Genomic DNA, 26,000 nt, shown 5'->3' with positions numbered 1-26,000 from the left:
GGGGCAATTTGATATTCACCGGTCTCTCTGCTTTGCCCGAGACGCTCGAAGTCCCGGAAGCATCGGCTTTGGGACCATTTTCCAATCCGATCGCAAGATCGTCCCTTACCTCGCACTCCGCTCCGAGCCCGGATGCGACCTTTGTGTTCGAAGACTAGGAGTCAACCCTGGCCGGACTATTCTCCCCACTCCGGATCCAGCTTTGAGTTGTGATGTATCTTCGACGCACAAAGACTGGGGGCCGGTCCCGCGGGTCAACACCGAATATTCGAGGAGTATGGACCCTATAGATCTTTCATCATTAAACAGTCTGCTAGACCGGATTCGCACCATGGGAATCTCCAACGGCCAGACCGCGGTTTATGACCAGATCGGGCTCAAGCCCGATAACAGGGAAATTTTCACCCCACCTATCACGCACCTTGTCGCCACCATTGAGGAATTGACTGAAGGCTCGCAGTCGCCAAAACTGAAAATGAACTATGTTCCGATTGGCAACGACCTCGCTCAGGCTTCAAGCCAGGAATATGACTTTCGCCCCGAAGAAAGCTCAGGACTAGACCTCGATTCGAAACGTGATCTCAAATCTGCGCCGCATTGCCTGAACAGTTCAGAATCTGCACTCGGCGCACCGGATATACCAGAGACGCCCAACACCGCCGCTAAAATTCTGGATAAGCCACCATCCGAGGCGTGCAGCTTTTTCCCAGCCACCCTCCATGTGGAATATTCCGTGGACTCAGAAATCCTGAAGTATGGGATTTAATGTACATTAAGCAGCTGCCCGAAGAAACAGTCCATCATTACTGGGCTAGATTCCTCCTGGTTAAAAACAAAATGATGGATTGTTATGGCCAAGAAACAATAGCAGCCTTTCGGGTCAATTGCCGGGACAAAGGAGTCTTGAACGCCCTCGCCCGTCGCCATGTGCGAAGCTTTACCGAATTATCGGACCTGGTACGCAAATATTGCGCCATGGGAAGCACCTAGAAGGCACAACAAATGCGTATGGAATTAACCTATGCCGACAAATCTCGAAAAGCTCAGGCAAAACGCTCATACGCACTGCGGTCGCCCGAACCTGAGCCCAACGAAAAGAAGAATAGGTCCCTTGCCGGACCCCCACTATTAGGAAAAAACCTAGTAGTAGCGCGGGTGCCCGCGCTATGCGCTACTACTAACTATCTGTAGCGCGTGTCTGTGACCCGCGCTACTACTATTAATTTCAAAAACCAAAAAAAATCTCGACCCCGTGCGTGCTGTCAATGGTGTCAATGGTTCGATCCAGCGACGACAAGGGTCGCCGGAGGTCCGGACGGGCAGCGGAGACCAGATCCAGCGACGGCTGTTGTAGAGGGACCTGATCCAATGCAGAGGAGAGCAAGACGACGGTGTGAGGGTCCTCTTCACGGGCAAGGCAGAGAGCTCCCCGTTAGCCATGTCGACGACCTGCGCAAGCATGGGCATGAGAGGTGAGTAAAATCGGAGGGACATGGAGAGGGAAAAGGAGAACCAAGGAAGAAATGAATGAGATGGAGGGCGCACCGGTGCTTGTCGCCGGTGGTGAGGTGGTCCGACGTGGTGGCATGGAGATGCGGGGATGACTGGCGAGCTCTGGGACGCTGGCGGCACGAGGTGGCCTCACTCTTTTGGCGCATTGAGGAGGAGGCACGCGACCTGAGGAGGTGAACTCGTTGGGCGCCATGGAGGAGGAGGTGTGCATCACCATGGGAGAGCCTATGGAGAGAGAGGAGGAGAGTGAGGGAGTGTCGGTGTCAAAATCGGAAGATCTCGGGTAGGGGGTCCCGAACTGTGCGTCTAAGGCTAATGGTAACATGAGGCGGGGGACACGATGTTTACCCAGGTTCGGGCCCTCTCTATGGAGGTAATACACTACTTCCTGCTTGATTGATCTTGATGATATGAGTATTACAAGAGTTGATCTACCACGAGATTTTAGAGGCTAACCCTAGAAGCTAGCCTATGATTATGATTGTTGTTCTTGTCCTACGGACTAAACCCTCTGGTTTATATAGAAACCGCAGGGGGCTAGGGTTACACAGAGTCGGTTACAGAGAAGGGAATCTACATATCCGAATTACCAAGCTTGCCTTCCACGCAAAGGAGAGTCCCACCCGGACACGGGACGAAGTCTTCAATCTTGTATCTTCATAGTCCAACAGTCCGGCATAAGCATATAGTCCGGCTGTCCGAGGACCCCCTAATCCAGGAATCCCTCAGTAGCCCCTGAACCAGGCTTCAATGACGATGAGTCCGGCGTGCAGATTGTCTTCGGCATTGCAAGGTGGGTTCCTTCTCCGAATACTCCAAAGTAGATCTTGAACACAAGAATCGTATCCGGCTCTGCAAAACAAATTCCACATACCACCATGGAGAGTACAATATTCCACGAGTCTAATATGTTGATAGCTTTTCCATAGCGTGACATCACGCCATGGCCCGGTCATTATTCGAACCATTTTTTCAACCTGCTACTACACATTTTGCGAGGCAGTTTTATTGGCACGTCTTGTCGAAGCAGAGATCGTGTCCCCTTATCACGGGATTCTCATCAATATGGGTGTGGGTAACCCAACCGTTCCATTAGTATGACTCCTTGGATTAGGCAAGTTCCAAACGGCCACGCGGAGGACGCTTGATATTCATCTCCTTTATAAAGAGGTCAAGACATGTCTCTTTCTTTCCACGCTTGATCCTTCCCTTCCCCCACCTTGAGTTCCAATCACTAGTAGAAAAAGGGTCAATTGTCCCGGTTCGTAAGGGCCTTTTGTCCCGGTTTAGGAACCGGGACTAAAAGGTCGTTACTAATGCCCTTGACCTTTAGTCCCGGTTCTTACACAAACCGGGACAGATGGGCCTCCACGTGGCCGGTGCAGCGAGCCCAGGCAGGAGGCCCTTTGGTCCCGGTTGGTGGAACCAACTGGGGCCAATAGGCATCCACGCGTCTGCATTTCAGGTGCTGGGATTTTTGTTTTTTTTTGAAGGGGAGGTTAGGGGGTTTTGGGGGGGTTAATTTAGGTGTTTCTTATATTGTGTTAGCTAGCTAATTAATAGAGAGAAGTGTCCTTTCTTATCTCCGTGCTTGGTCGACGCTACGTACTATACGTATAGAGAGGACTAGACACGCTAGCTAGTAAGCAAATGAAGGAAACAAAAGATCGTCATGAACATATGCATACAAAGAGAAGTGATATCGACCACCTCTCCTTCTCCGAGAGATTGGTCGAACAACAAGTTCTCGTATATCTATCCGATGCTACTGGCTACATATATACAATATAATTATCTCTTACAACATAATCTCCTAATTAAAAACCAACTGATTAGGGTCCACATGGTATTCTCCGTCTTTAGCGATCACGTGATCAAGAAAGAATGCCGCCAATTCCTCTTGAATTCCTCGCATACGATCTGGTGGTAGCAGTTCATCCCGCATCTGAAATATCTAATTTGAAGAAAGGGGTCAATACATATATATATGAATAAATGAAACTGAGCACGTATGATGGTAATAAAATAAAATTGTGAATATTATTATTTACGCACTTCATATTGTTTGTCAGAGTAGCCCCGCTCATAGGTCGTGTGGCGGATGGACTCGCAAATGTAGTATCCACAATAAGTATTCCCTTGTTCCTGCCACAACCACTTTACAAGAAATAGAGATCAATTAAACTGATAATTAGCAAGCATGCTAAATGGTATTGATGAAACTAGCGCTTGAATCACTAGGAGATGCGTGGAACATGCTACTATACTACTTACTTTCGGGTGTCTAAATTGCAGCTTCTTCGGCAGTCCCGGAGTTTTTGAGGTGAATTTTTTCCAAACCCTGCCAGACATATAAAACAATTACTTGATATCAGGAAATGAACAAATTGAAGTCGCCGATATGGTGGGATAATGATTGATTTAACTTACTTCTCTAGAATTTCAGTCATGTCCGCATACTCCTGGGATCTTTTTGTAGGGTAACGCAGCAGAAAACAAAAAATTTCCAACCTAAGCACCAGCCCAGGACCACTATGAAGACTGCATACATGGTTTGATCTTTTTCGTTACCGACTCGTAGCGCAGTGGGAAGTAGAGTCGATGACGATCGGCGGTGCAGATCCCCGCAGCTAGAATTTACAACCTCCCAACCACGAGGGTGTATACCCTCATCTGCTCCTCAGACAGCCCTCCGGGAGGCGGTCGAACAGCCCCCCGGACCGTGTCGCGGACAGCCCTTCGGGAGGACCTTCGAAACTCGAACGGTCACACGGACAGACCTTTGGGAGGCACTCACGAACTAAGACCGAAACTACGATCTCTCTACAGAGTTGCACACATACGGTGTCATCTATCCGGCAGGGCTTCGCCGTCCAGAACTAGTTCCTGCCGGAACCCAGACAGCGTTTCGGCTCTACGAAACTATTTCGCTGGGAGGGAGAGAAGAAGCCAGATCATTGCATGGCACTTGTATGAGAGCAAAGGGATGAGTGTGGAGGGCTTCCCTCCACCTCTATTTATAGGAAATCCCAAGGGGTAGGGTAGTTTAACACAAAAACCCAAAATGCACATGAATGAAGTCCTTCCTCAAGGGCATAAGAGTGAAACCGAGGAACAAGAGGGGCTCCAAGGTGGAGCCCCCAGTGTGGCCGGCCACACCCCTTGGGGCCCCCCATGAGGGCCTCCCAATCCATCTATGTCATCCCTAGATCTTTTGAGTAAAGCCCCAAAAGGTGGCTTTCCATAAAATATCCCAAAAATCACTTTCACTATTCATGACAACATTTTTCAGCGTCCGTTCGAACTAAAAATATTTATGTGAGCTTAGAACATTTCCAATACCCACCATAATAATTTTCAACGTGTTCTGGAACAATTCCATTTTAGTGATTTTCATCTGCGAAACGCATCTGAAGTGGCTTTGGCAGCTCCGGAACATTTCCGGTTTTTATCTCAGAAAATTCCAAAAAGCTTCCAGAATGATTCTGGCACCCTCCAAGAATTATCAGGCATGTGCCGAAACCAATTTGACTTAATGGTATATCCCGAAACAACTTTTCGGTATGATCGAAACTTATCCGATGACCTCTCTCTGCGGTACGATTCCGCTGTCCGAAACTTTTTTTCGGTGATTTTCTCACAGACTCCCTGTCTAGTATTCAGCAGATAGATGACCCTTAAGTGTGTGACACTATAGGTTCGGTGAAGTATAGACATGACCCGGAACCCCTTCCGATCAATGATCAACATCGGAGCCGTGGACACCTATATTGACCCCTATACCCACACGAATGAATATTTGAGTGAACCTCCGGTTGCCGTGTGCTATTCTTTTTGATTCGCGAGATGTTACAAAGACCCGAGGTGAGATTTACTTGCATCCCCGTGGATCAACAACTTGTCCACTATGCTAGTTACCTCGTTACTGATTTTGTTCTATTTTCTCGTTTCCGTGTTCCGGCATCCCTGTGATAAAATCACACTATGTCTGGCCAGACGATGATGGATACCGTAACACCGAGAGGGCCCGAGAATATCTCTCCATTGTCGGAGGAGCAAATCCCAATCTTGAGCTATCAAGTTACTTGACACACTTTTCCATGAACCCGTAAGCCGCCGTAATAGCCACCCATTTACGGATGACGTTTAACAAACCCCAAAGTTCATGAAGCAAGCATGAAGAAACTCGATACTCTCATGGTCTAAGGAATCATACAAACATTAACCATCTCTGTGTTATTTACCATTAACTTGTGACGAATGAATCTCATAGCATAACATCAAACCGGGTCGATTCAACACAAATATTCTCTTAACATTGTGCTCTCAAAGTTGCTGGCATAGACATGCCCATGATCAGGAAAACGGAACCATCATGCAACACTTGAGCTAGTCTTAGAGGCCAAACTAGGGATACTTCTTACCGTTTATTATTCCACACGTGCATATGAGTCTTCCTTCGAGCCTCGTGGATATTGCCGACTCAAGAATCATTGCAGTTATAGCATGGAACATAAACATAATTATGAACTTGCAAATAAATAATATCATTTATTATTGCCTCTAGGGTATATCTCCTACACTTTTCGTCTCGAGTCTAAGACGGTTACTAGTCCCTGCTCAAGCTTAATCTCTAGGAGAATATAGTGGAAGCTGCGCACGCATGCATAACTCATCAATTACATTACTATAACCTCGAGTAATAAGAGAAACCGAATATGCACAAGACAATAACATTCACTGGAATTCGTAAGGGAAGAGTATTATAGCTTTGTTTTGATTTAATACAAATGATTGTAGCAGCTTGGCCTCGGTATCTTTGGCCTGAAATTCAACCATATATGCATCTATGAGATTTGTGTTAATGAACCCAATATCACCGATTTGTCTTTTCTTCAATTTGGCGATCTTTAATGAAGATAATATAGTGAGGATAATTAAAAATATATGCAATGAAAGAGCTGACCTATATAAAGAGACTTAATGACAGAAGTAGTACTACTTACAGGCAGTAGCAAGTGATCATTAATTTATCGAGGGCCTTTAGATTGAAAAACGCGAAGAACTCCTCAAATGGAACATTCAACAGTTCAATTCCAACAAGGTCATGCTCCTCTCTAACTCTCAGCGTCAAAATATTCCTCCCTTCAGACTCTTTGCAGGTTTTCATGTACCAATCATGGAATCTTCACATCATCGTTGTTAGAGATATTTCATCTTTGACGAGAGGCTTCCCGTACACATATTTGTGTTCGTCCACCTCCAAGAAATCATAATGTACATCGTCGGGCAGGTAATCTTCAAGATTGTTATAACCGGGCACCATCCCGCCCGAATGATTAGCGACGATATCGCTAGACACCTCAAGCGGGGGGAACGATTGGTTCGCTTGTTCACCGAGCTGGGCAACTTTTTTCCCAGCTCGTCGTTCTGCTAACCTTTGACCACTGACAGTACTTCCCGACCGCTCCGCTTCGATAAATGAATTTTTAAGAATGCGTTCATAGTTGCCTTTCACCGGAGAATTTGGTGGTTTCTTCAGGGCAGCCAGAGTACGCTTTGCTTTTACCGGATCTATCTTCCCCTCCGGAGGTGGATGTTTCTTTGCTTTCACCCCTTCAAAGAAGTTGTTCACTTCGGCTTGCACGATCTTCGTGTTTTCCTCCTGGTTCCTCTCGTATGGTAACTTCTCTGGAGTCTTTAGAGAAGGACTGAATCTGTATTGCCTACCTATGGCTGTACTGCTAGACGCCGGAGCAAACGAGCGGCTGTGGCTGTCTTTCCTTTCTTACAGGCGGAGGAGAAGGACGACGCGCCGGAGCGGCGGTGGGTCTCTTCTGCCCTTGTTGACAAGGCGGAGAAGGAGGAGGCTGACTGCTCGGGCGCGCCGGCGCAGGTGGAGAAGGAGGCAGAGTGCCGCCATGCACCGGAGAAGGAGGTTGAGTGCCCTGATCACTCGCCAGAGGAGGAGGCGTAGTGCCCTGACTCGCTAGAGGAGGAGGAGGAGGCGGAGGCGTCCAGTTCGAAAGGTTGATGAGCTCCTTCCGCCATAGGCATGGAGTCTTCATAGAAGAACCCAGCCGAATCTCCCCTTCACCCGTAGGGTGGTCAAGCTGAAGGTCCTCAAATCCGTCCGTTATTTGATCCACCATCACCCTAGCATATCCTTCTGGAATCGATCGACCGTGCTAGGTTGTGCCAGGTTCAGTAGGTAAAAAAGAGCCAATAGCCTCCTTGACTTTCAATGTCATCCACCGCGTCATAAGGTGGCAATGTTGAGACTCCGTGATAGCATCCATGGGGTAGCTAGCAGGAGCCGTGAAGACAGGCTCCAGCTGCTGAGTCTGCTCGGTGGAAGCCACGCTGCTTCTTCGCTGAGATGGCGGGGTAGCTTCAGGGGAAGCTTTGGCAGGTCGTTTGCTGCGATCTGCTTCTTGTTCCTCTAGCCCTTGTACCCTTTCGTGCAGTGCATGCAGTTGGCTATGCTCCACTTTCTTCCTCCTCTCCTAGCATTTGTAACCCCCTGCGTCCGGAAACCCAACCTTCCACGGAACGGAGCCTGGCGTGCCTCGTGAACGTCCAAGGTGCTCAGGATTCCCGAGGGCCATTGTGAGCTCGTCCTTCTCTCTGTCTGGAACGAACGTCCCTTGCTACGCTTTCTTGATATACTCCTGAAGCCTCGTGACGGGTATTCGCAGTTGCTCTTCCGTCCAAACGCACTTCCCTGATACAGGGTCCAAGGTTCCGCCAACCCCGAAGAACCAAGTCCGGCAACGGTCTGGCCAGTTCAATGTCTCTGGTTTGACCCCTTTAGCAATCAGGTCATTCTCAGCCTTGTCCCACAAAGGTCGGGCTTTGAGGTAGCCACCTGACCCCGTGCGATGGCGATGCTTCTTCTTTGCAGCATTTTTCTTGTTTATCGTTGACATCTTCTTACTCTTTTTCGATGTCTTGTGGGCCACAAATGTGGGCCAGTGATCTCTGTTCCTCTCAAACCGGCCGGTGAATTCTGGTGTAATTTCTTTGTCGACATACGTTTTCAGCTCATTCTACCACCTCCTGAATAGTTCTGCCATCTTCTTAAGAGCATGAGACTTGATCAATTGCTCTATAACTGGCTTCTCCGGATCCTCCTCTGGCGGTAGGGTGAAATTTGCCTTAAGCATTGTCCAAAGATCTTCTTTCTGCATATCAGAGACATAAGACACCTCAGGGTCTTCATTCTTAGGCTTTAACCATTGCTGGATACTGATCGGGATCTTGTCCCTAACAAGAACCCCGCACTGATTAGCAAATGCTTCCTTTGTCCGGTATGGTTCAATCGGCTTGCCATCGCGCATGATTGCTGTGATCTCAAACCTTTCGTCCGAGCGCAACTTTTTCTTCGGGCCTCATCTCTTTACCGTAGTTGTGCTCGATTCGGAGGGCTAGAAAAAAGAAGAAAGACGAGAGTTAATTAATATGTGTACATACGAAAACAATGAATGCATCAATTAGCTAGTCAGCACAGGATTAACTAATATATATACCTGGCCGGACTCGGTTCGGTCACCGGAGCCGTCATCACGGTCTCCTTCTTGTACCGGCATTGGGTCACCGGAGCCATCATAATCATAGTCTTCTTCTTGTACCGGCATTAATGGGTCATCAGAGCCATCATAATCATAGCCTTCTTCTTCACTACCCTGTCCTTCCAGACCATCAGTGCCGTTGAGAAACGATGCAACGACATCACTTCCTTTTGTGATTATGTCCCCCAACATCGCTTCTGTTGCTTCGTCTCAGGGGTGCTCCATAGTTTCTGCAAATATTTACAACATGGCAATTATTATTCAAACATGGCAGATGGATATATTAGTGGCAAACATAGAACCAGCTAGCTAATCACAATAAGGAATCATATTAGTGGCCTCGACGCTGCTTCTCTAGGGTTTGGGGTGGCCTCGGCAACGCTTCAAGGGTTTGGGGTGGCCTCGACAACGCTTCAAGGGTTTGGGGTGGCCTCGACAACAACGCTCTTTTAACTTGGTAAATTTGGGTGGCCTCGAGAGAGTTTGTCGGGTAGGGGCACGGTGGGAGGGGGTAGGAGACCAACATCGTTTTTTTCCAGGGTTTGGGTGTCCTCGAGAGTTTTGGTCGAGCGAGAGGGCGGGGGGGGGGGGGTGCTCCCTTGGTATAAGTTATCACGGTCGAGAGGGGGTATATATATCGACCGCCCCTCATGTCGAAGTTATCCGGGAGGGGGTTATATCGACAACGACGACATACATACATGGGAAAATAATGTTATCGAGGAGGGGGTATATCGACCCCCCTCCTCGTGTTGAAGTTATCGAGAGGGGGTATATCGACAACAACATACCCGATAAAAAATAAGAAGACAAAAGAAGAAACAAAAAGAGGAGAAGAAGAAAAGAATAGAAGAGAAGCGATCGAAGAAAAAAAAAGAAGAAAAAAAGGAGAAGAAGAAAGGAATAGAGAAGAAGAAGAAAAAAAAATAGAAAATCTTCTATTTTCTCTTCTTCTCCTCTATCCCTTTCTTCTTCTCCTCTTCTTTTTCTTCTTTTTTTCTCTTCTTATTTATTTCTCCTCTTCTTCTCCTTTCTTCCACTTCTTATTTTCCTTTTTCCTCTCATTCTTTTTCTTCTTCTTCCTTTCCTAGCTAGATATTTAAATTTTTTCTAAAAATTAAACTAACCTAAAATGTACTAAATCAGAGAACATATATAGATAAAACTTTTCTAAAAATCTAACTTGCATATATGTATACTTTAAAACATCATTACAATTGAAAAAATACATACATACATACATACAAAAAACATGTAAAAAATACATACATACATATATGAACATTCATAAAAAATACATATATCTAAAAAATACATACATACATATATGAAAATCTAAAAACATGTAAAAAATCTAATAAAAATTAAAAAACAGAATTAATCTAATACAATCTTGCTAGCGACGGCGGGGGCGGCTGGCGACGGTGACGGAGGGGGCGGCTGGCGACGGCGACGGCGGGGGCGGCGAGGGCGCCGGCGCGCGAGGGCGGGCCACGAGCAGGGGCTCGGGCGCGGGGCAGGGACCGGTGCGGCGTCGGTGATGACCTGGTCGAGGGCAGGGACCGGTGCGGCGTCGATGACGACCTGGTCGAGGGCAGGGGCGGCGCGGCGACGGCGTCAGGGGCAGGGACGGCACGGCGACGGCGTCGGAGGCAGGGCGGCGAGGGCGCCGGCACGCGGGGGCGGTCCGCGGGCAGGGGCTCGGGCGCGGGGCAGAAGCGACGACGGCGATGGCGACGAGGAGCAGCGCTGGGGCGTCGGCGGCGCGGAAGACGAACTGAAAGAAAATTTTCACAAGTGTTTGTTTTATACCCAATCCTTTAGTCCCGGTTGGTGCCACCAACCGGGACCAAAGGTCTCTTTTCAGCAGCCCAAAGGGCGGGAAGCAGAGGCCTTTGGTCCCGGTTGGTGGCACCAACCGGGACTAAAGGGTGGAATTGGTACCGGTACCATTGCAACCCTTTAGTCCCGGTTGGTACCACCAACCAGAACCAAAGGCCACTGTGCTGCCCGCGTAGCGGCCAAAGTTTAGTCCCACCTTACTAGCTGAAGAGGGGTCGCACCTGTTTTTAAGCGCAACTCTGCCCACCCATTTGAACTCCTCACTATTGCAGGCCTGTTGGGCTAAACTTGTGTCTCTGCCTGTGGGCCTGCTGGGCCGTCCGCGGGCCTAAATCCTGGCCCAATAGGGTTTCTAGTCGTATTCAGGCCGTGGTGGCCTAATAGGTGGCAATTTTTTTTATTTTTTCCCAGTTTTTTGTTTTCTTTTTTGCTTTATTTATTTTGTTTTATTTTATTTTATTTGTTTTGTTTATAATTACGTATTTTTTTATGATAATTATTTTTTCTACTCCGTCCGTCTAGGTGAGTAAGTCATCTTAGGTTGTGCACCGTGACCAAGGAGGAGGAGAAAACGAGAGAACTTAATGTTCATTTGCTAATTAATAGCATTGCATGCAATGAACTAACCACTGCATGTCGTGTTTGGTAGTCTCATGTCATTAAAAGTATGCACACCCCACATCTCTTATTGGTTGATATGTCAAGAAATAAGAAACAAGGTAGAATTTAATGCACCGCGCCTTAGTGTTTTGGGATTATTTGGTTTTCGTAAGATGACTTACACACCTAGACGGAGGGAGTATTAAAGTTTCTAACAAAAAAGTTCTTTATGAAAATTATTTTTGCTTTTCATGATTTTGAACAAAAAATACTTTGATAATTTTAGTTTCATAATTTATTTATGTTATTAAAGTTTATTGTATTTTATTTTGTTTTGTTTCTGCTTATATATTTTTATTATAGTTTATATTATTTTGTTTCAAATTACTTATTTATTTTATTTTATGATAATTATTTTTGATATTATAGTTTTTCTGTGTTCAAAATGCACCATTCAAAGCCACATCATCAATTTACAACCTTTTCTGACTTCATTTGTTATTTTTCATGCATTTACTGATTATTTTGAGCTATAAGACCATGAAATTGAAAAGCATTTGAAATAAACTCTGAAAAGTTTCCAAGTTGGCATGGGATCATTATTTCACCCACATAGCATGTGCGAGAAAGTAGAGAGGGTTACGGCAAAAACTGGATGCACTTCGTGTACAAAACGGACAATCTCTTTCGAAGTATCAGGGTTTCATACGGAAACTCATCTGTTACAAAGGGATTTCATTTTTTTGAACTTATTTGAACTCCGTAGTTTTTCTGTGTTCAAAATGCACCATTCAAAGCCACATCATCAATTTACAACCTTTATAGTGCATTGTATCATATATATTAGTATCATAGGTGGTCTCATTTATTGCCATGCATGACACATAGTAGCATCACATTTATTATGTTACGGTATCTACTTATGTTACTATAATCATCTCTCTCTTCTTTAATTGCCTGCCACGTAAGCATGTTTGCGAGTCCCAAGCACATGATACTACTTATGTTACCCCCACTATGGCTAGCCTTAATCACCGTGTGGGGATCGAGGCACACGACCCATGTTCGCACATCATGGTGATTGTCGGGTCCATGTTGCTATGTGGGCCCATGGACGGGACCAGTCTGGCTTGTCGGAACCAGACTGGATAATCATCACCGAAGTGCACGGGAAATCTTCACGCCAACAGGTCGGCTGCACGGAAAACATTTTTGACGTGCAACTCGGCCGAATTCCTTCAACCTTTTTCAAGACCAAGGTGGTTCATGTCACTTATCAGGAGACATTTTCAATGAACCAGTTTGAAGACCGAGGACCGAAGACGACATGCAGTTTGGATGGACTGAGGTGCAACCAGACTTGAAGAGCGGTTCAGGAGCTACTCATGGTGGCATGGCTTTTTTTTTTAGCATCGGTGGCATGGCTAAGGGACCTCTCACCACGTGGAGTCCCGACATGGTGAACTGGGCTGAGTACCCCTTGTTGGTTCTGTCTTGGACCACTTTCGGCGGCCCATAATGTAGAAATAGGAAGATTCTAGAAGACTTATTGTACAAGACAGGACGCTTGATTCGTGGAGGAAACGTCATCCTCGTGCGTAGGGATTATAGTGAGACCGACATATGGGTCCCATTTTCTTAACCTGCCACTTAACTGTGGTGTTGATTTTTTGTGCCACGCGGACCTGACAACTGGGTCTAAGGTGTCATAAAGCCGACGAAAATTTAAGCAGCCGGTCATTGTAGTTTTTCGGAACGAAAAGTCAAAAGGATGTTAGGTATTTGCAAAAACATGAATCATTTTATGCTATTTACTCTTTTTTTTTCTTAGCCAAGCTATTTACTCGTGTTGCTCGGTTGATATGGTTAATACGGAACGAGTACTTGGGCTTCCTAACGACGATAGCGAAGCCCCAGCGATTACGATCTGAAAATCATAGGTACCTACTACGTAGAGTTTCTGTGTAGGAGTACATGCCAATAAAAAGGAAGCAATTGTACAAACCAACTACAGTACTCGGTTCGGTTCGGCTGCTCGGTTCGGGAAACCGAATGCCCAGGTCTCCTTTTATTAGCCTGGTCACGACAGCTCCACATGCATTCTCTACTTGAATATATGAGTGGGGGTCATCAAAGTCTACACGTGACACGTCTCGTTGTTCTGCCTGTAACTTTCGTCCGTTCCTGCCATCCAGAAAGCCTCCATGGTCTTCGTTTCCGAATGGATCTGGCTCTGGGTTGGTGACCGAAGAGTAGACGACGCCGTTGACCTCCTTTCATCTTTCTGCATGCGGGTTAGTAGTGTTCTATATACGCAATCTTTGCTTAATTACTTGCTCTTTCTGCCTACAATGGCCCAGATTTCTAGCTATAATGCATGTGGTTGCCGTGAATTCTCTTTTGGAAAATAAGAAAAAACATTACCAGCTTCCTGTTGATGAGAAGACGATCGAATGCACTCTTCGTCTTTGTTGGAAGATATTCTCTTTGTCGAGTGGAAGAAGAGGAAGGTTCCCCTGTCTGTACTTCTCAATTTAGTGCTATAGACCACCGTTGTTACCTAGAAGCTGGATCATGGCCGTCCTTTTAAGCCCCGTCCTTCTCCACATAGAAATCATCCTTCCACGTTGAAGTACAGCCTCTACGTTGAAGTGAGCAATTGCAATTGAAAGAAGGAAAATAAAACCTGTAAAGGGGTGATTTTATAACAGTCAAAAGTAAAACAAAAATAGAACGATCTACTATACTGAGCTGACCCTTGCACGAGCTTGCCACCATCGCTCATGTGTACTGCTTTTCTTTTCTGTTCTTTTTACGGACGAAATCGCTTATGTGTATTCAACGGGAGGTCACACCAGAATGTGTAAATCTGACCCCCTGTATGTCCACGAATGTGTCCACGGATACGAGCAGACCGCTCACCATGCATTTGTCCACGTCCACAGTCGTCCCTTCATATCTGAACATCTAAATTCACATACAAGCATGGAACATCGACCAACACACATAAATTTTATACTTCATACTAGAAATATCAAACTAGGACGTAGCATAGGGAGTTTTATAATACATTACTATCGGACTATCATAATTTGACATGTTCTACTAATTCAAAAGACTACAAAGGTAGTTCAACCACAACCGCCCGTGCCATTGCCTTCGCCTCTGTCCTCAATTTATTCCCAAAGGGTGTGGATGGGCAACGGCATATCTGGCTCCACCCGTGGATCTACCTTCTAAGATGGTGAGCTTGTCTCAAAAAAAAAAAAAGCTAAGACGGTGAGCTGTCCTAATAAAAAGCTAAGATGGCATTTCTAAAAGGCGAGCGCTCGCCGGCCAAAAGATTCGGCCGGTTTGTTTTAAACCTTTAGATTAGAGCGCTGATGGCCGTTAGATAGCCACCCGATCTGATCGCTATATAAGACGCGACTTCGTCTATTCTACGTGTCAACGGCCATGGGCGCTCGCACCCCGTCTCTGAACTACGCGCCTATGTCCATGTGCGTATCTCCGGCGAGGGCAACGGCCGCCGGCCGCTCACACCTAGTCGCCTCGCAGCATTGCCCTCCGTTTCTCGCCAAAGAAACCTTCTCTGCTCGTCGATTTCGGTTGCAGCTTTCCCGTCAAAACCGGATGCAATTTCCCCGGCAGTCCGGATGCCATCGACGCTCATGGTTGCAGCATCCCCGTGCGCCACTCGTCGCCCTCGCCGCACAGGGTTCTGCAAACAACGGCCACCAGTCAACCATGAATGGATGGATGTAGCAAATGTTTCACCAGTTGTAGCAAAAACGTCACGGCCGCCGCCGCGGGTCGCAGCTCCGCCGTGGATGGATGTAGCAAAAAGTTTGCTGGTCGTAGCAAAAACCAAAGGCGGTTGCAACAAAGACATCACCGCCTCCGGCGCGGGTTGTAGCTCCGCCTTGGATGGACGTAGCAAAAAGTTCCGTTGATCATAGCAAAAACCAATAGTGGTTGCAGCTTTGTGATCTGTGGTTGCAGCAAAAAATGCCATGACCCTGATGGTCGCCATGCCTACCGTCGAACAAAGAACAAAAGCCCGTTCCAGCAAACGACGTGCCTGGTTGCAGCAAAACACCACGCTTGCGACAACGATTCCAGGAAACGTGGTTGCCGGTTCCAGCAATTCTTGACGCCGGTTCAAGCAAATCTCGATGCTGGTTCCCGACAGATCACGAGTTCACGACAATCAACTCATCGTATCTCCCGGACAAGCTGGTTCCATCGGCCGCACCATCGTAAAGCATGGCCATGCCCGCTTTCCAAGCACCGCGGTGGCCGGTTGCAGCATTCACCAGGCTGATGTGTGTTGTTCGTGGAGTGGGTTGGCTCCGGTTGAGCGACTGGTTTGCCGGCGTGGAGCCATGGGAAGGCAGGACGCGTGTGCGTGTTTGTGTGGAGTCGGAGAACAAGAGGATAAGAAAAGAGATGCGAGCCAGACGAAAGGACCATGGAGGATTTAGGAAGAACGGGGAAGGATAACGCAGCCGTGCTGGGTCCACAAAAGACGTGGCTGGAACACGAAAGTGGAGTCATGGTGCGTGCTTCTTGCGCCGTAGAATCGTATGTGGATCCAACGCGCAGCGCGAGAAGTTTCGTCCGGCGTTTCCCTTTCTAATTTTTTTAAAAGAGATGGCTCCACACCAAGTCAAATCAACTTTGGTTGCCTATGAATAATGTTTTCGCTTGCAAACAAGGGGTACCCACTCTGTCTCTCTCTCTCTCTTTTCTCCTACGGAACGGTGATCTGTTCGAGAAAAAATCTAAGATGGCGATGGCTCCACACCAAGTCAGGTCAAAAAAACTTTTGGTATATAAAGTTTTCGCCCTCTCTCTCTCTCTCTCTCCCTTCCTGCGGAATGGATCTAGCTTTCTCGGTTGGTGCCTTTCTGCTCTGCTCACCAGCGCTCGACGCCATTGACCTCCTTCAATCTTCCTCCAGGTTAGTGCTATTTACGCAAATCTTGCTTCATTACATGCTCTTTCTGGATTGCAAACCGTTCATGGAGACGAGCGGCGAAATATAGTTGGTCGGTTGTCACGAAATGATCGAGATTTCCGACAGTATATAGCTTCTTGTGAGAGGACGTCGTGGTTTCCTCTTCCGAAAGAAAAAGTTCAGACTTCATATATAGCTTCTTGTGAGAGGACGATTGAGCACTGTGTGAATTATGTTAGACATATCCTTTGTGAGAAGATATTCCCTGTTAGCGATATAGGAGCTGGACTGTGATATATACTAACGAGAGTGATTTAAGCAGAGGGGTGGGGGTGTGTGGCTGGGCTACTCTCAGCCCAATTCTAGAGAGTATGGTGATTTAGGATCTAGACTCTTCAAAGAAGGGAAGAATTAAATTACAGGCATCCACTTCTTTTGGCAGGCTGGTCACAGCCAAGCCCGTTGGGGATAAGCCAGCCTCCCGGATTATCTAGCAACTGGGCTGGAGCCTGGAGGCCAGGCGAGGGAGGAGGGTGCTCGGGAGGCTGGAAGTGGGTGGCTGGAAGAAGAATAAGGCTGGAGAAGGAAAACAGTTTGGCAAATCGACTTACGCGAGCTTGTTTTTCAGGTATCGGTGTCAAAACCGGTAGATCTCATGTGTGTGTGTGGTGGTGGTGGGGGGGGGGGGCAAAAAGAGCGACTAAGCTTCCTAGTTTTGGGTTGACGACGGGCCCTTTCTAGCTAGAGTCTAGACAACAGTTGAGGAAGATAAGAAGGTTTCAATTTGCCGAAACACCATGCCCTGGTTGTTGCTGGTGTCTTCAACCACTTACTCCGGCTACTCCTCTAGGTTGTGCAGAATGAAACATGCCAGGACAAACTACTTCTCCTCCAGGTTGTGCAGAATGAAACATGCCAGAACAAACTACTTCTCCTCCAGGTTGTGCAGATTGAGACATGCCAGAACAAACTACTTGTCCAGGTTGTTTGTTGCTACTTCGTCTTCCACAATCACTAATTTCGGAGTTAATTGCCCGGAAGTATCACAATTGAGGCAGTACATGCAAAATGGTATTATTTTTTGTAATTTGTACCAAGTCTGGGGCTAACCGTCATAAAAAGATCTAAATGTTCCCGTCAGAAACTTTTTTTCGTTTGGGCTTGTTTGAAAGTTTCCGTCGAACTCTACAAATAAATAAAATAAACAAAAATTGTGCGCGACCAGGTTTCGAGGACGCAAAGCACTGTACGCAGGCGATGGGCGCTAGCCACCTGGCCAGTGCCACGCTTGCGTTCGAAACATGCGGACCTCCTTTTATACTCGAGTCACAGTCAAGCACCAGACTAGAACACACGCACGGCCCAAATTTTATGTGTCTTCACTAGGACCACAAGCATTCACAATTATTGTGTATCCTCATTATATTATTCAAATACGCTATTAAAAAAATATATGCCCCACACACAGTTTTTTTGCTTACTCGTATATTGATTATATTTTTGTAAACACAGTATTATTAAAAAGTTGACAACATGTATTAACTATAAAATTGTAATCATAACAAATTTCAGAAATACATTAAAACTTTTCAACTTTTACTAAAAGAACCGACATGTTTCTCAAATTGGTAGAATGATTTTACACCATAAGTTTTTAATACATGCTGAACATGTTTTGAAATACAAATTGTCAAAAAAAAATCATCATGTATTAAGAAAATTTCCAACATAAATTTAAAAAATGTTCATCGTATATTAAGACAATTGTTCAATATATATGACAAAAATGTACAATTTTGATTTAAAATATGTTCAACGTATATTACCAAAAGTTCAATATATTAAATAATGTTCACCGTTTGTAAAGAAAATTTTATCGTGCATTAAAATGTAATTACTATACACAGAAAACATGCTCAGCGTACATTAAGAAAATCTTCAGGCATATTTAAAAACATGTTCATCAGGTATTTGAAGACATGTTCATCATATATTGAAGCCTATCTAAAAAAATGTTATGCTGGTATGTTAAAAATTCAGAAGAAAAACCAACCCAGTGAATAAAAAAGAAAGAAAATAAAGGAAGAAAAATCTAAAAGTAAACAAAAACCAGAAACAAAAATAAAGCATAAGAAAAATGAAACAAAAAGAAACTTGGGCGAACGAGCTCCAGCACACGCGCCAGTAAAACGTGAAACAAATAAAAATTGCAGGCCTCGCTTTGCCCAGCCGCCGGACCAGCGTTCGCTTGTTTGTATAAAAGCGTTATATAGCCACGAATATATTGCGAGCGTCGTTGCGGCCTAGTGGCTACCGCGCGGTGGCTGCGTGTGGCGGTCGCAGGTTTGAATCCTGTTGGCGTGCTTTTTTTTGTTTATTTTATTTATTTGTCCAGTTCGACGGAAACTTTTAAGGAAGTCTGAACGAAAAGAAGTCTGTCACGGTTACCTTTTCCTGCAAAAATAATGGGCCTTTATGTGATTATGTATAAAGTAAGGGGGTTTTCTGCAAAAAAATATGCCAGGTCGACACCTGACAGACGAGCCCCGCTGGTCACATACACTGTCAATACATGTTTATACGCAGTTTAGGCTTTTGTAACGGCTAGCCCCAAACTTGGTACCAACATGTAGAAAATTACGAAAAGTGGTATCAATCCGCACTTATTGCCTTAATTGTGGTACCTCCGTGCAATTAACTCCTAATTTTGACATGCATGATGAATGAATTGAATATTGCAAACACAAAGTTATGACTGACGGGAGCAGTTCAAACACTACGAAAGTGCCATATATAAAACTGGAGTTACAGGAAAGCAGGAATAGTCCACAGAACTGAATTTCAAGTTTTAGTCCCAAATAAACAGATTTCAAATTTGTTATTTTACTCAAAACCATGTTTTCTGTTTTTTGTGGCAAATCGGGTTCATACTGGAGCCCGCTATCGATCGATCAGTGATAGATCGACCATCCATCGAAATACTCTCATACTTCGCTCAGAATTTAAAAGTTTTGAGCTGCCTTCTTGTCAATATACAAACACAAGTCTCAATTTGCCGCCGCGGACCTACACCGGAGACAACTCAAAGAGCTTTCCCATCTCGTAGCCGTAGTCCACTGCGTCATCGGTTAGGGTCTTGCAGTATAGTATCAAGTAGAGGTACACAAAGATTTGCACACTGGTAGACAGAATGCCCACGAGATTTGGTACCTGCACGCACGGAAAGACAAGAATAAAAATATGTACTGTGCAAAAGATATAGTATATGATAATACTTTCTCTGTCTCAAAATAAGTAACTCAATTTTGTATTAACTTTATTACAAAGTAGAGTCACTTATTTTGGGATGGAGGGAGATATGTAGCGTGCTGCATGTGTGCATATATTGGAGATATTGTTGCAGCGAGTAGTTCAGAAAAATCTTTCCAGCATCTATCACTCGGTCCGTAAACATAAAACGGTAATTACATATAACAATGCCATATTAAACATAAATGTACTGAGTTTAAACTAACAAAAACTTAATAAACAAGAAATATGAACTAAAAGGAGCTAAAAAAGAAGGCATCTACTGAACATAAGAACCATGTGTGGCGCCATAGAACTCCATACACTTGTCCGCTAAAAGAAGCCATCTTCGCAAATCTACATACAGCTTTGATTGGAGGACTGTGGTCTAGAGGAGAGGAATATGACGGTAGGGAGGCGGGTTCGGGGTCTAGGAACACGGCAACCTGGTGGGTGCTAGGGCCATGGTCACGAGAGAGGTGCGTGACAATGTGCTCATCACGTTGGCCGCCGGGCCCGGGGGTGCTCATCACGTTAGTCACGGCTCCAGTAGCTCTCACCCAGAATTCTCTCAAAGAAGGCTTATTACATAGGGGAAATGCATAGGAGCACCTGGGTGCTCCACCCCCTATATGAATATCAAATTAAAAAAATACCAGGAAAAATCAAAAAAATCTGGGATTTTGAGATATCAAACCTAGGTGCCCATTCTACTCCCGTGTAAAGTTTCGTGAAAAAATACCAAGAAATGTATCCATGACGAAGAAAATACAATCCGACCTATGATCCACTTAAACAGTTTTTTTTTGTACATAGGAATTTTTTGTCTTTTTTACTGGGAGTACCACGAATGTCATTTTTTCGTGGAAATTTGCACGGAAGTAGATTGGGCACCCAAGTTAGATATTCCAAAATCCCAGATTTTTTTGAATTTTCTCAGTATTTTTTCGAATTTAATGTTCATATAGGGGGTGGAGCACCTGGGAGCCAAAAATCCGCGTCCTATTACATAGGCTGTTGGGTGGTGCTACAGTAATCCAATCAATACCCAGCCTACAAACAGTTCACAGCCTACCTGTGTCGTGTGTGCGCGCTGGAAACTACAACTCATCTTGCTCAACTACCAAGTCACCTAAGACCAAAATGGTCTAAAAGGGCTGCTAGTCTGCTAGTGCTATTGACACAATGATTCTCTTAAAACTATATATTTTGCCAAACTCAAGTTGGTTTCTTCTTCTTCTTCTATGCATAATCTCTTTGATATATGACAGAATTAGCTCTAACAAAGAGGAGAGGGCTTCAAACTTTTTCCACGGGAGTAAAGCCGGAAGGCAACACACCATGAACTCAGTGCGAGGTGCGCTGGGCTGCTGGGCTAACCTCGCCGACAGTGACGCCGCGACGGAGGAGCTCGGTGCCTTTGGGGAGGGGCAGGTGTCGGGCTCGGTTCCTCCCAACTCTGGCGGTTCAATGACTGGGGTCCGCCACGTCATGCGGACCACTCGGCGCTCGTGCTCGCTGCGACCTCGATCGTCCGGTCTACCTACAACGGTACGCCGTCCCCGTCCTCTCCAGTAAACATGTTGTAGAGCATAGACTTCATGACACCCCCTTATCTCACTACCAGAAAATCAGCTTACGCCGACGGCCTCATCTATGCCGACGGCCCCCGTCGGCATAGATAGACCTATCCCAACGGCCGTGCACAGGCCGTAGGCGTACATCCATCTATGCCGAGGCCGTCGGGATAGGTCTATCTATGCCGACGGGGGCCGTCGGCACAGATGAGGCCGTCGGGACCGCTCGAGATACGCCTACGGGGCTCGTCGGCATAGGCCAGGCCGTCGGCATAGCCCGGGCCCACCCACCCGGTCAGCGATGACCGTTTGACGGCGTTGAAACTACGCCGACGGGAGGTAACGGCGGCCGTCGGCATATCTGCCGTCGGCATAGTGTTGCTGACATCACCGATCCACGTCGTTGACACGTCATCGATCCGAGGGAGTGAGGTGCCCGTTGTGTGGCAGAGATATGCCTACGGCATAGCCGTCGGCATAGACCTGGCCCATGCCCCTGTGCCACGTCATCGATCCGCGTGAGATGCCACGTCATCGATCCGTGGGACTGTACCTCCGTGTGCTCAGCCTTGCCGTCGGCATACATTTATTATATTATAAATTTTTGTTTTTACTTTATATTACTTTTTGTTTTTCCATAAGATAAATATGCCTTATCTAAAAAAACACACCCCGATGGTATATCGATTGCCCCCCATTACGAACGTCGTTATCATCGTGTCACGAAGGGGGGAAACGGTCGACACGGAGGGAATCTGGTTAGTGGGGGGATATTCTGGGTGTAGCTATGTCACCGAAACATCGCACGGGTCCCGATGCATATGTGAAAGTGTTCAGGCAAGTGTAGATGCCCATCTTGGGGCTCCGCGGTGTGCCCCCCCCTCCACGCAAGGCAGTGCCGTCATCACTTGGAGGGGGCCACACCCCGGAGAAGCGCCGCCTCTTCGGACATGGCACCACACCACCCCGTGTGTATGAGGGCCCGCTGCGACGCTCCGGTGGCATTGCTACCCCCACAGGGCCGCCGTCCCGCCTAACTCCGTAGCGTTTGACCACGAGATCTAGCGCTTTGACTTTACACGAACGGGTTTTGACCAGTGGACCTCTCCACTCAGTTGTGTTAGGTCAGCCCATAGGAACACTTTCGAGCAACATCCGGGTCAGACCCACAGCAAGACCCCCTCCGTGTAGACCCGACACGTCCGTTTCCCCCCTCCAGGTGCTGGCGGCGGCGCCGTCACTTGGAGGGGGCCACACCCCGGAGACGCGCGCCGCCTCTTCGGACATGGCACCACACCAGCCCGCGTGTATGAGGGCCCGGTGCGACGCTCCGGTGGCATTGCTACCCCCACAGGGCCTCCGTCCCGCCTAACCCTGTAGTGTTTGACCATGAGATCTAGCCCTTTGACTTTACAGGGATGGGCTTTGACCAGTGGAACTCTCCACCCGGTTGTGTTAGGTCAACCCATAGGAGCACTTTGGAGCAACATCCAGGCCAAACCCATAGCAAGATCCCCTCCGTGTAGAGCCGACGCGTTTGTTTCCCCCCTCCAGGTGTCGGCGGCGGCGCCGTCCGTGAGGGGGGGCACGCCCCGGAGACGCACGCCGCCTCTTCGGACATGGCACCACACCACCCCGCGTGTATGGGGGCCCGGTGCAACGCTCCGGTGGCATTGCTACCCCCACAGGGCCCCCGTCCTGCCTAACCCTGTAACATTTGACCACGAGATCTATCCCTTTGACTTTATAGGGACGGGCTTTGACCAGTTGAACTCTCCACCTGATTGTTTTAGGTCAACCCATAGGAACACTTTGGAGCAACCTCCGGGCCAGACCCACAGCAAGATCCCGTCCGTGTAGACCCGACGCGTCCGTTTCCCCCCTCCAGGTCCCAGCGGCGGCCCCGTCCATGAGGGGGGCCACACCCCGGAGACACGCGCCGCCTCTTCGGACATGGCACCACACCACCCCGCATGTATGAGGGCACGGTGCGACGCTCCGGTGGCATTGCTAGCCCCACAGGGCCCCCGTCCCGCCTAACCCTGTAGCGTTTGACCACGAGATCTAGCCCTTTGACTTTACAGGGATGGGCTTTGACCAGTGGAACTCTCCACCCGGTTGTGTTAGGTCAACCCATAGGAACACTTTGGAGCAACATCCGGGCCAGACCCACAGCAAGATCCCCTCCGTGTAGACCCGACGCGTCCGTTTCCCCCCTCTAGGTGCCGGCGGCGGCGCCGTCCGTGAGGGGGGCAACACTCCGGAGACGCGCGCCGCCTCTTCGGACATGGCACCGCACCATCCCGCGTGTATGAGGGCCTGGTGCGACGCTCCGATGGCATTGCTACCCCCACAGGTCCATCATATATATCTGCCATGATGATGCTTATGTATATTTGAATTGAATTGACCTGAAAACAAACAGAAAAAAGAAAAAAATCAAATACAAACTATGCCGACGGCATAGTGCTGGCGTGAGCGCCCAGTTACTGACACATGACAGCTATGCCGACGGCCTAGGCATCGACATAGTTTGAAACTAAGCCGACAGCTAGGCCGTCCGCGTAGCTGCCACGTGTCAGCAACTGGGGACTCCTGGGGCAAGGCTATGCCGACGGCCTGGCCGTCGGCATAGTTTCAACCTAAGTCGACGGCTAGGCCGTCGGCATAGCTCTGCCCCAGGAGTGCCCAGCTGCTGACACATGGCAGGGCTATGCCGACGGCCTATCTGTCGGCTTAGTTTGAAACTATGCCGACGCCTAGGTCGTCGGCATAGCCCTGCCACATGTCGAGCAGCCGTTGGTCGGCACTTGACAGCGGCCGCCGTTAGGCGGGAACGTTACCGACGGCCCGGGCCGTCGATATAGATGTACGGACTCCGTCGGGATAGGACCTATGTCGACGGCCTTTCTATGCCGACGGCCCCCCGGGCTACGCTGACGGATATGTTGTCGACGGCCCTATGCCGACGGGGGCCGTCGGCATAGACCTTTCCCAATGGGAATCAGATCTATGCCGACGGCCAGGGCCGTCGGCATAGGGGTCGATTCCGGTAGTGTCTAGCCACTCATTTTTTGCATCGCGATTGATGCAAGTACTTTTCTCTATTCTGTTTCTCGCATTAGAACAACATATGAAGTTCAAACTTGGTATCTCAACCAAACATTCTTACTAGAAAGTGAGAGAAAACTTTTTGAATTTTTCGTGTATCATAAATACTAAAAAGTACATTTTTAATAAAAAATCGCATTTCGTATATTTATGTTGGACCAAAAAATCTGAAAGTTCTTCCCACCTTCTAGTCAGAATGTTTTGGTGTCTTGCAAAGTTTGAATTTCATATGCTGTTTTGTTTTGAAGAAACAAAAAAGAGAAAAATTGATGTAGTAAGTTAGTTGTCTAGCACGGATCTTAAAAGCAATATTGGAGGGTAAAGCTATGGGGGTGTCCAGACACCCGTGCTTTAAAAATCCACGTCCCGTCCTCTCCTCCGGTCGGCGTGGCGGATATGTCCGGTCCATCCGGCATGTCCCTGCTGTCGGCGGTCGCCATCGGTCTTGGGACCACCAGTACTGCTGCGAGATCACTCCCATCGGGGAGGTCACCACCGCCGGCGGGAACGTAGGCTAGATTTTTGTTTTTTGGACATTGATGAAGGTATGCTAGATTTTTTTTGAGCGGTTAAACCAAGCTTTATTCAGAAAAGTCCACATGGTGTGGGATACAACGCTGATCATGGGATTGGCCTAGCCATAGATGGCGCCCCGTTCCCAATGAAAAAGCATGCTTGGCTAAACTATGTGCCTCAACATTGACGACACGAGGTTCAAAAGTAAAAGTAAAACTAAATAACGAAGATAAACTATTTATTTCTGCCACAATTGCTCCATTCGGACCCATGCATGAGTTGTTGATAGCATTCACGACGCCCTTCGCATCCGAGGCCACTAGCACGTCCCGGAGATTTAGGTCTTGGGCTAGGGCTAGTGCTTCCGTGCACGCTATCGTCTCCAATATCGCCGGATCATCGACGCCTGCTATCCCGAGAGCTGAGCTCCCCAAGAAAGAACCATTAGCATCTCTACATACCGCCGCTGCGACTCCTCCAGTGCCCTTGCGACATGCGGCGTCGACATGTATCTTGGCCACACCCAAGGGGGGAGCTTTTGGTCGTTGGTTTTGATGGACTGCACCCGCTCCTCTCGTAGAGGTACTCGGCCCTAGTTCTCGCACCAGTTCAAGCTCTTGTATGAACCGTCCAATGAATGCGTGCGTGCTTTGTGGGCTCTGAAAAATTCCTTCGTGGATAGCTTTGCACCGTGAAGACCAAATAGCCCATAGTGTTACGGTGAGTTTAACGAACTGATCATGTGATAACAGCTCCATGAGAGTGAACAACCACTGCTTCGCGCTTGGTTCCGTGACACTTGTTAGCTGCTGAGCGAGGTCCTCATCTACTACAGCCCATATGCACCGTGACATAGTGCACTACAACAATGAATGCCTCCATGAATCCGGCTTGCCACACATGCCGCATGAGCTGGAATTGGTCATGTGTCGATGTTCACGAACATCATTCGTGGGGATGGAATGTTTTGACAGTCTCCAAAGGAACACGCGTATTTTCCCTGGCACTTGTACCTTCCACAGT

General features: G+C 47.4%; 1 protein-coding gene across 4 annotated transcripts in view; it reads left to right on the top strand.

Moving 5' to 3' along the window:
- Positions 1 to 16,363: 16,363 nt before the first annotated feature.
- Positions 16,364 to 26,000, top strand: part of LOC123043087 (uncharacterized) — a 34,896-nt gene continuing 25,259 nt past the window's right edge. For 3 of the 4 annotated variants that reach the window (XR_006419014.1, XR_006419016.1, XR_006419015.1), the window contains exons 1-2: positions 16,364 to 16,488; positions 21,045 to 21,324. Coding sequence is in view for 1 of the 4 variants with exons in the window: in XM_044465441.1 (XP_044321376.1) it covers positions 16,406 to 16,488; positions 21,045 to 21,324 (363 nt within the window). In the remaining 3 variants the exon portion in view is untranslated. The remainder of the gene's footprint in view (positions 16,489 to 21,044; positions 21,325 to 26,000) is intronic. The other variant, XM_044465441.1, reaches the window with a different exon arrangement.

This window comes from Triticum aestivum, chromosome 2B (assembly GCF_018294505.1).
Source record: "Triticum aestivum cultivar Chinese Spring chromosome 2B, IWGSC CS RefSeq v2.1, whole genome shotgun sequence".
Lineage (NCBI taxonomy): Eukaryota > Viridiplantae > Streptophyta > Magnoliopsida > Poales > Poaceae > Triticum > Triticum aestivum.
This window is presented reverse-complemented; position numbering and strand designations above follow the sequence as displayed.